Source organism: Tupaia chinensis, unplaced genomic scaffold, assembly GCF_000334495.1.
Source record: "Tupaia chinensis unplaced genomic scaffold, TupChi_1.0 Scaffold000201_1, whole genome shotgun sequence".
Classification (NCBI taxonomy): Eukaryota; Metazoa; Chordata; class Mammalia; order Scandentia; family Tupaiidae; genus Tupaia; species Tupaia belangeri.
Window position 1 is genome coordinate 1,076,350 of NW_006159676.1, and position 9,984 is coordinate 1,086,333.

A 9,984-nucleotide genomic window follows, 5' to 3' on the forward strand; every position below is an offset into this window, starting at 1 on the left:
TAGCGAAAACCTCTGCAAAAAAAAAAAAAAAAAAGAAGAAGAAAAAGAAAACACCTCTCATGGTGGGGGGAATAGACAGTGGGGTGTAGAGTGGTTGACGGGTCTCTGCTGCTCCTGAGTCCCACGACTCACCCAGAGTCATGCCTAGTCCGAGCGTGGGGTCACGGTGCCAGGTCGCCCTTCTGGCCCGTCCACAGTTCCCGGAGCTCGACGCGGCAGCCCAGGTCCCGCAGGGCGGCCTTGGCCACGTCCTCGCAGTCGCGGTGGGCCGCACGGGCCTGCAGGATCAGGGCCTCGGCCCCCAGGTCCAGGATGGGCTTCGAGAAAGCCTGGCTGCGGGCCACCAGGTTGCGGATCAGCATGCAGGCCTGTTTCTGGAGGAGAGGGCGGCTGTGAGCTGGTGGGTGGGGCCTTGGGATGGGGTCCACTCTGACCCCGGGATCCTCATCACAATGCAGGAAAGGCGTGAATGCAGTGGACGATGTCCAGGGTCCATGTTGTACCAGGCTAGACCCACCTCCCCACCCACCCTCTCAGGAACTAACTCTGGGAAGTAGGGTTAATCCCTCCATATCCTGGGATCAGCAGTTGGCATCATGGCTATGTCGCTGGACTCCCACGTAGTTGACCGCGGTTTGCGACCCAGACCCGGTGGCTTAAACTCACGCCGGGCGCGTGTGCGTGCGTGCCCAAGATCCCGAGAGGAGAATGGAGGAGAAGGGATTGGGGCGTGGCCATCTCCCCTGGGGGGGGGATTTCTCGCTCTCTGTCTCTCTGTCTCTGTCTGTCTGTCTGGCGAGCGCATGTGCCGTGTAACGAAAACCTCTCAAAAAAAAAAAAAAAATCCCTCCATATCCTTGGAGAAAAGTGAGGAGAGGGGACGGGAGGTGGCATGATGGTTAGGGGTGCTGGACTCCCACATGGCCATCTGTGGGTTTGAGTCCCAGATCTAGCAGCTTACTTTTTCACCTTCTCTGTCTCTCATCTAATTTACATAAATAGAGTTAAATGAAATAATTATTTAAAGGGTCAGCAGATGGCAATAATAGCTACGTCACTGAACTCCCATGTAGTCGACCGCGGTTCACATCCCGGACCCGGTGGCTTAAACTCACGACGGGCGCGTGTGCGTGCGTGCCCAAGATCCCGAGAGGAGAATGGAGGAGAAGGGATTGCGGCGTGGCCATCTCCCCTGGGGGGTGATTTCTTGCTTTCTGTCTCTCTGTCTCTCTCGGTCTTTCTGGCGAGCACACGTGCCCATAGCAAAAATCTGTAAAAAATACAGGGGCCAGCAGATGGTGTAGTGATTAAGGAACTGGACTCTCACATGGTCAACCACAGTTCAGGTCCTGGACCCGGTGGCTTGAAACTCATGCTAGAAATGTGCATGCCCTGCTCAAAGAAGAGAATGGAGGAGAAGGGATTGCAGCTGGCCATTCCCCCCCTGGGGGTTGATCTCTCACTTTCTGGCTCTCTGTCTTTGTCTCACACACGCCCCATAGCAACAAATTCTCAAAATAAATAAATAAATAAATACCGAAAGAGAGCCGGCCCTCTGACCTAGTGGTTAAGGAGTGACTATATAGTTCAAATCCCGGCACTGGTGGTTTGAAAAACACACTAGGGGGACTGGCAGGTGGTGTGGTGGTTGGGGGCGCTGAGCTTTCATGGCTGACTGCGGTTCAAGTCCTGGATCTGGCAGCTTGCTTTCTCACTTTCCCTCTCTTACTGTCCCTGTCGGTCAAATGAAACAAAAAAAATAAAATAAATAAAGTTAAATAATAATAATAATTAATTTTTAAAAATTTTATTGAAGTTTATTTTTATTTGTTTGTTTACTTATTTAAGTTGACCGGAGAGGGACAGAGTGAGAGAGAGAGAGAGAGAAAGTAGGAAAGTGAGAAAGCAAGCTGGCAGGTCCGGGACTTGAACCATAGTCAGCCATGTGGGAGCCCAGAGCTCTTATCCACCACGTCACCTGCCGGCCCCCAAGTTAAATAATTATTAAGAAAAAAGAAGAAGATGGGACCAGCAGGTGGCGCGGTGGGTGAAGCACTGGACACTCCCACATGCCAAACCATGGTTCAAATCCTGGACCTGGTGGCTTGCTTTCTCACTTTCTCTCTTTCTCTGTCTCTCTCTGATCAAATTAAAATGAATGAATAAATAAAGTTAAATAAATAATTCTAAAAAAAAAACAAAAAGAAAAAAGAAGAAAAACACATTAGGCACATGTGTGTGCATGCCCCAGATCCCGACAGCATGGAGAAGGGATTGTGGCGTGATAATTCCCATGAGGGGTGCTTTCTCCTTCTTTCTCTCTTTGGCGAGCATATGTGTGTCCTCTGGCAGATTTAAAAAAAAGAATGCAGAAAGAGCTAAGGGACAGGAAAGAAGACAGCCCCGGGGCAGACAGTTCAGCTCCTTCTGCGAGATGGGAAGGATAGAGATCTCGCGAGATCCAGGCTGGGGCGGGGTCTGGGATAAGAGTGAAGGGCAGGGCCAGCACCCGGCTGCTTCCGGTCCGGATGCCCCCCACCTGCAGCCCACCGCCATGCACACAGCCCCCTACCCCGTCCCTCGTACCCAGCACCCCAGTCTCTTGCTCACCCCCACTTCCACGCCGCCCGCCCCCTGCCCACCTGCCCACCTGCACGCCGGCCTCCTGTGGATGGGCCTTCATGGCCCGCAGTGCTGCCAGGGCGCCGCCTCCCTCCATGATGACCCGGCTGTTCTCGGGCTTCCGCAGGGCCAGGACACACAGGGCTGCGCAGCTCTGCTCGCACACCTGCAGGGGGGTGGCGCGGGGAGGCTTAGACACGGCAGAGGGGACCCTGCCCCTCACCGCAGAGGGGCCCCTGCCCCTCACCCGCCACCTGTGACCGCTGTACCCAGCCGGTGTTCTCCCACCAAGCTCCCTGACCTGGGATGGGGGAGCCACTCTGACCCTGGCTCTCTGCGAGTCTGTCGCTAAAACGTAGTAATAGACAGGACGGGATTAAATCATCCACTGAGGGACCAGCAGTTGGTGGAACAGCTACATGCTGGACTCCCATGTAGTCAACCGCGGTTCGAGTCCCGGACCCGGTGGCTTGAAACTCACGCCGGGCGCGTGTGCGCGCGTGCCCAAGATCCCGAGAGGAGAATGGAGGAGAAGGGACTGCGGCGTGACCATCCCCCCTGGGAGGTGATTTCTCACTTTCTGCCTCTCCCTGTCTCTCTAGCGAGCACATAAGACCTATAGCAAAAATTTCTCTAAAAAAAAAACAAAAAAACAAAAAAAAACACTCCACTGTGCTCTTAGTGGTGACGACAGTGGCTCTGGCCAGACGGTTGCTCAGAGGTACCCAGGGTCCTGCCGACAGCTAGAGCCCCTGCCCTCCACCTTCCTGCCCCAGCCCTGCTCCAGGCCTTGAAGAAGAGCTTTGCGTGGACACAGGAAAACGAACCCGGACTCCAGCCACCACCCGGCCCCATGCGCCTGCTGAGCTGGGTACCTGGGGGCTGGCCAGGTGTCTGGTCATGGCGGCCACGATGGGTTCCGTCCCGCCGGCGTGGACGATGGCGTCCTTCACGTCGTCATTGCCCGCGATGGCCCGCAGGGCGCTGAGAACTTGCTTGACGAGGTCCTGTGCGAAGGGGGAGGAGCGTCCACCACCTACCCCGCCCCAGTCCAGCCCGCTCCCTCTTTATTTAATTTTTTTGAGAGGTTTTTGCTATAGGGCACGTGCGCTCGCCAGAGACAGAGACAGAGAGACAGAAAGCGAGAAATCACCCCCCCAGGGGGGGATGGCCACACCGCAATCCCTTCTCCTCCATATCTTGGGCACGCACACACATGCGCCTGGTGTGAGCTTAAGGCACCGGGTCTGGGACTTGAACAGTAGTTGGGGAGTCCAGCGACATAGCTGTTATGCTAACTGCTGGTCCCCTCCCTCTTTTTGTTTTAGAATTTTGTCATATGTTGTGTGCATTTGCCAGAGGGGAAGAGAGGGAGGGGAAAGTGAGAAATCACCCTCTTGTGGGGGTGGCCATGCTGCAATCCCTTCTCCTCCATATCTTGGGCACGCACACACATGCGCCTGGTGTGAGCTTAAGGCACCGGGTCTGGGACTTGAACCGCCCTTGTGGGAAGCCAGCACCTTAACCAGCACACCACCTGCTGTCCTGCCCCCTGTAACTCTACACCGAACTGTGCCACCTGCTTTGTTTCTGGCTTGTGGGGAGGTGTGGCGTTGGAGGGAGGGTCTGAGGCTGCTTCACTGTGGCCATACTGGGCGAGTGGGTGACCCGTGACAACAGTTATTAGCCACTGCTCGGAGAAGGCAGGCAGGGCATGGGGAGGTGGACACCTGGGGTTCGGGGTGTAGAGGGGCAGGATGAGTGTGGTTCGAGTGACTTGACCTCTGGACCCCTGCGGTATAGAGCAGGAGTGACTAGGGCCAGCGATCAAATCACAGGGCCCCTGGCCTGGGTCTAGGGCGGGCACTGACTGGCCCCAGTTGAGGACGGCCAGGGAGACGCGGCTGGGATTGCTCACCACCTGGTGGGGGCCGGAGGAAAGACAGGAGGGAAACAGAGGCTCCCGGCTGTCCAAGATTATAAGCAAAATGCATTCCCTTATTGACGGAAGCGGATTCAAATTCACCTTCCTGCCACCTGCACAGAACAAGCCTGGCTGATGTCCCGGATGGAGCCTGGGGGCAGCGGGACTGATGGCCAGGCACCCCGTGGGGATCCTTCCCATGCAGCACCTGGACGGGTGGATGCTGGTTTGCTCCCTGGGCTGGGTATGCACCAAGGAGGTTGATAAACAGCTGCTAAAATGAAGGAGTGGGATACGGGGATCCTCTGCCTTCCTTCTAGTTGGGGAAACTGAGGCAGAGAGGGACAAGGTCTCACCCAAACATCGCAGGCTAGGGAAGGGTCCCCCCTACCTGAATCCTGCTTCGTTGCTTTATCATCTCCTGGGAGAACATATACATGTTCAAAAGCAGAGGTTTAAGGGGCTGGCAGGTGGTGTGGTGGTTAAGGCGCTAGACTCCCCCGTGGTCGACCACGGTTCGAGTCCCAGACCTGGTGGTTTGTTTTCTCACTTTCTCTTTCTCTTGCTCTGCTCAAATGAAAATAGAACAATATGCTAATAACTAAGAAATAAAATTAAATAATTCTTTAAAAAGGAAAAAAAAAAAAAAAAAACATACAGAGCATGGAGGGGGAGGGGTGTTGCTTTTCCACCCAAACTTTGGCTCCCGTCGCCAGGGTCGGTGACAAATGGAATCTGCCATCAGGTTCCAGGGTTGGCAGACAAGGCTGGCTTGTCCTGGTCCTGGACTGTCCAGCTGGCCAGGGTCCAGGGTGGTAGAGGGGTGTCAGGCAGCCAGGAGCCGTGGGGGAGAAACCCAGGCTGGGGGGCTGGGTCTTCACGCTCTAAGGTGGCTCCGGGAGCCCCACCTGGTGGTCGTTGCAGTCAGCCAGCAGGGCCACGAGGACATCGAGGCCCCCGAGGTCAACCACCTCTTGGCAGAATTCGTTCCGGACAGCCAGGCGGGACAGGGTGCTGCAGAGTTCACTCAGGACTGCGGGGTTGTCATGGAAGGCTGGAAACAGAGAGGTGGGAGGAGCAGCGTTAGGGCTGGGAGGAGCCCCCAGGGGACCCCAGGAGCCAAGGCTGCCTGACCCCACAGCGCCCCCTGCTGCCCGCTGGGAAAGACACAATAATACAACCCGCCCCCCATGCATCCTCCTCTAGTTTCCCAAATTCCAGACCAACTGATGGTCTCACCTAAAAAAAGCAAAGCATCTCGGAGCTGAAAGAAAACATCCGAGGCTATTTTTAGGATCTGGGAGTGGGGATGAGTTTTCTGAGTGTGACCGGAAACCCAGAAACCATGCAGGGACCTCGGGACCAAGGAGACGTTGGTGACTGTGAACGTGGGTCCAGCGGACTGAACTCAGGAACAGACACCTGGGCCGAAGGGACGGGGCGTGTATTCGTCCTTTTTTTTTTGCGGGGCGGTTTTCTGTCTTTTTTTTTTTTTTTTTTTTAGAATTATTTTATTTACGGGGACCAGCAGGTGGTGTGGTGGTTAGAGAGCTAGACACTCCCACACGGGTGATCGTGGTTCGAGTCCTTTCTCACTTTCCCTCTTTCTCTTTCTCTGTGTTTCTCTCTCTGGTCAAATTAGAAATAAATGAATGAATACATAAAAAATTTTTAAAACAGAATGATTTTATTTAACTTTATTTATTTACATATTCATTTATTTTCATTTGACTAGAGAGGGACAGAAAGAAAGAGAGAGAGGGAAAGTGAAAAAGCAAGTTGCCAGGTCCAGGACTCGAACCGTGGTCGGCCATGTAGGAGTCCAGCGCCTTTAACCACCATGCCACGCCACCTGCCAGTCCCTGTACTTTTTTTTAATTGGGACGAGCAGTTGGTATAATGGCTATGTTGCTGGACTCCCATGTAGTCAACTTCGGTTTGAATCCCGGACCCGGTGGCTTAAACTCACACCGGGCGCGTGTGCGTGCGTGCCCAAGATCCCGGGAGGAGAATGGAGGAGAAGGGATTGCGGTGTGGCCACCGCCCCTGGGGGGTGATTTCTCGCTTTCTGTCTCTCGGTCTCTCTGGCGAGCACATGCGCCCAATAGCAGAAACCTCTCAGAAACACACGTGAGCACACACAAACTGCCAGTTCCAAAACTCAGACTGCCCAGCTGGCCAGGTGAGATCTAGTATCTCAACTAGCACCTGTTACTGGCCCCCTCTGTAATCGTTTGGAAGACCCCAGCTCTGTATTTCCCTTTGGGGAGCTCCTCACACCCCACTCTAAGTCCGTGTAGTTGGACACCACAAGTCTCCACCAAAACGGCTCCTGAAATGGGATGGGACCTGTTCCTGGCCAAGAAACGCTGGAGCCATGGGGGAGATTTAGGATACTTTTAAAAAAATAGGGCACATGTGCTTGCCAGAGACAGAAAGCAAAAAATCACCCCCCAGGGGGGATGGCCAGGCCGCAATTCCTTTTCCTCTCGGGATCTTGGTGATGCACGCACATGCGCCCGGCGTGAGTTTAAGCTGCCGGATCTGGGACTTAAACCACGGTCGACTATGTGGGAGTCCAGTGACATAGCCATTACGCCAACTGCTGGTCCCTGAGTTAGGAAACTTTTCCATGAGGGCTGCCATGTGGGTGGAGTTTAGCCAAGAAAGAGATAGGTGGAGCGGCCGGCAGGCAGATAGTGCGGTGGTTGAGGGCGTTGGACTCCCACATGACAGACTGCGGTTTGAGTCCTGAACCTGGCAGCTTGCTTTCTCACTTTCCTTCTCTCTCTCTCACTCTGCTCCTCTCTAGTCAAATGATAAAAACAAACAAATAAAATTAAGTGAAAAAAAAAAGCAAACCTTTTTTTTTTTTTTCATTAAAAAAGAGGGCTGGCAGGTAGCATCGTGGTTAAGGTGCTGGACGCTCACACAGCTGACCATGGTTTGAGGCCCGGACCTGGCAGCTTGCTTTCTTTCCATTGTCTTTCTCTCCGTCTCGTTGCTTAAATGAAAAATAATAGTAATAACAAATAAAATAAAATAAATTAAAAAAATAGTTTCAAAAAAATACATTAGCGTAATGGCTATGTCGCTGGACTCCCACGTAGTCGACCGCGGTTCATGTCCCGGATCCGGTGGCTTAAAACTCACGCCAGGCGCGTGTGCGTGCGTGCCCAAGATCCCGAGAGGAGAATGGAGGAGAAGGGATTGTGGCGTGACCATCCCCTCTGGGGGGTGATTTCTCGCTTTCTGTCTCTATGTCTCTCTCTGTCTGTCTGGCGAGCGCACGTGCCCTATAGCGAAAATCTCTCCAAAAAAAAAAAAATACATTAAAAAAAAAAGCGGTAAGTGGATCCTGGAGCCAGCCATACCTGCAGCAGTCCTGAACCCCAACTCCCCACCCCTGCGAGGCTTGCCTGTATCCTTCGCTTCCTGCCGGTCCCCACCCCTACCTTTGGCAGCCTCGATGAGCACCTTCAAGCCCTTATTCTCCTGCACGATCATCTTGGCGTGGTCGTGGGCGTGGCCGAAGGGCACCCGGATGTCGTCATCCAACGTCATGACGCGCAGGGTCCAGCAGGCCTCCCTGACCACGTCGGCGTGGCGGCTGTGCTGGGCGATGGCGCCGGTCAGCAGGGGCAGGACGCCGGCCTTGACCAGGCACTGCCGGTTGTGCTCGTGTTTCAGGCAGGCGTGGCGCACGCAGCGGATGCCCGAGCACGCCAGGTCGGCCTCGTGCGCGTTCTGGGCCAGCGTGGTCACCAGCAGCTGCAAGCCCTGGGCGTCCAGCAGGTCGGGCTGGCCGTCGGTGAGCACCGCCAGGGCGTGGAGGGCCGGGAGCAGGAGGCTTCGGTCGGCCGCCGTGGCTAGCTTGCAGGCGGCGAGGACGACGGGGTAGGCGCCCTTCTGCGCCGCCAGGAAGCGGCAGGCTTTGTCCTGCTTGCAATGGTCGCAGAAGCGGGCGAGGTGGGCGGACACTTCCTGCAGGCGGGAGGCGGCCACCGACTCCTTCAGGTCATCCAGGGCCTGGGGGGGACACAGGACAACCCCAGTGGGAGCTCCGCCCTGGGCCACCCCTGCCGGGTTCCATTCTTGGGCATCTGGGTCTAAAGTGGAAGTGAGAAGTAGCAGATGCCATAATGGTGATGAGGCTGGGCTCCCACAGGGGTGATTGGGGTTCGAGTCCCGGATCCGGCAGCTTAAAAAAAAAAACAAACCTGAGACCAGGGTCAGCAGGTGGTGTAGTGGTTAAAGGCACTGGACTCCCACATAGCTAACTGCGGTTCAAGTCCCAGACCTGGTAGCTTGCTTTCTCTCTTTCCCCCTTTCTCTCTGTCCCTCTCTAGTCAAATTAAAATAAATAAATAAAGTGAAATAAAATGATTTTTAAAAAAATAATAAAATAGGGACCAGCAATTAGCTAATGGCTATGTCGCTGGACTCCCATGTAGTCGACCACAGTTTGCGTCCTGGACCTGGTGGGTAAAAACTCATGCTCGGTACGTGTGCGTGCGTGCCCAAGATCCAGAGAGGAGAATGGAGGAGAAGGGATTGCGGTGCGGCCATCCCCCCTGGGGGGTGATTTCTCGCTTTCTGTTTCTCTGTCTCTCTCTGTCTGTCTGGCGAGCGCACGCACCCAGTAAGGAAGAAACCTCTCCAAAAAAAGGAAAAAGAAAAACAAACAAACAACAAAAACACTGTATACATAAAAGCCCAAATCCTAACAGGATAGAGAAATTGCGAGGGGATTACAGTATGACCATGCCCCATTTGGGAAAAGGGTACTTCTTCTTCCTCCCTCCCCCCCAACCCTGTCTCTTTCTGGCAAGAGTCTGTGCCCGCTGGAAATTAAAAAGAAAAAGAAAAACAATCTATGCATGGATTTCTAAACCTTTTCTGCACTCAAATGAACTCATTGTTTATTTTTTCCATGAATATTTAGTTTTTGAGTTTAGTACATGGTGCATGTGTTCACCAGAGAGAGAAAGTGAGAAATCACCCCCCAGAGGTGATGACCATGCTACAATCCCTTCTCCTCTATTCTCTCCTTGAAATTTTTGGATAAGGGGACCAGCAGTCAGCGTCATGGCTGTGTCCCTGGACTCCCACGTAGTCGACCGTGGTTCGCGTCACGGACCCGGTGGCTTAAACTCACACCTGGCGCGTGTGCGTGCGTGCCCAAGATCCCGAGAGGAGAATGGAGGAGAAGGGATTGCGGTGTGACCATCCCCCCTGGGGGGTGATTTCTCGCTTTCTATCTCTCTGTCTCTGTCTATCTGGCGAGCGCACGCGCCCTATAGCAAAAAACCTCTCCAAAAAAAAAAAAAAAAGAAATTTTTGGATAAGCATGTACACATGCCCCGTCTGATTTTCCAAGCGTCCAGGATAGGAACTGCAGAGCCAGCCATGTGGGATCCAGTGCCTTCACCTCCATG

At 54.0% G+C, this 9,984-nt stretch overlaps 1 protein-coding gene across 4 annotated transcripts in view; it reads right to left on the bottom strand.

The window, feature by feature from the left end:
* Window positions 1-18: 18 nt before the first annotated feature.
* ARMC6 (armadillo repeat containing 6) overlaps window positions 19-9,984 on the bottom strand; it is a 20,497-nt gene continuing 10,531 nt past the window's right edge. For 3 of the 4 annotated variants that reach the window (XM_027771290.1, XM_006147103.3, XM_006147104.3), the window contains exons 4-8: window positions 8,002-8,575; window positions 5,455-5,600; window positions 3,498-3,629; window positions 2,651-2,788; window positions 19-374 (exon numbers count right to left, since the gene is read on the bottom strand). In XM_027771290.1, coding sequence (XP_027627091.1) covers window positions 162-374; window positions 2,651-2,788; window positions 3,498-3,629; window positions 5,455-5,600; window positions 8,002-8,575 — 1,203 coding nt within the window. In that variant the 3' untranslated portion in view covers window positions 19-161. Of the gene's footprint in view, window positions 375-2,650; window positions 2,789-3,497; window positions 3,630-4,937; window positions 4,965-5,454; window positions 5,601-8,001; window positions 8,576-9,984 lie in introns of all 4 variants that reach the window. The other variant, XM_014587315.2, reaches the window with a different exon arrangement.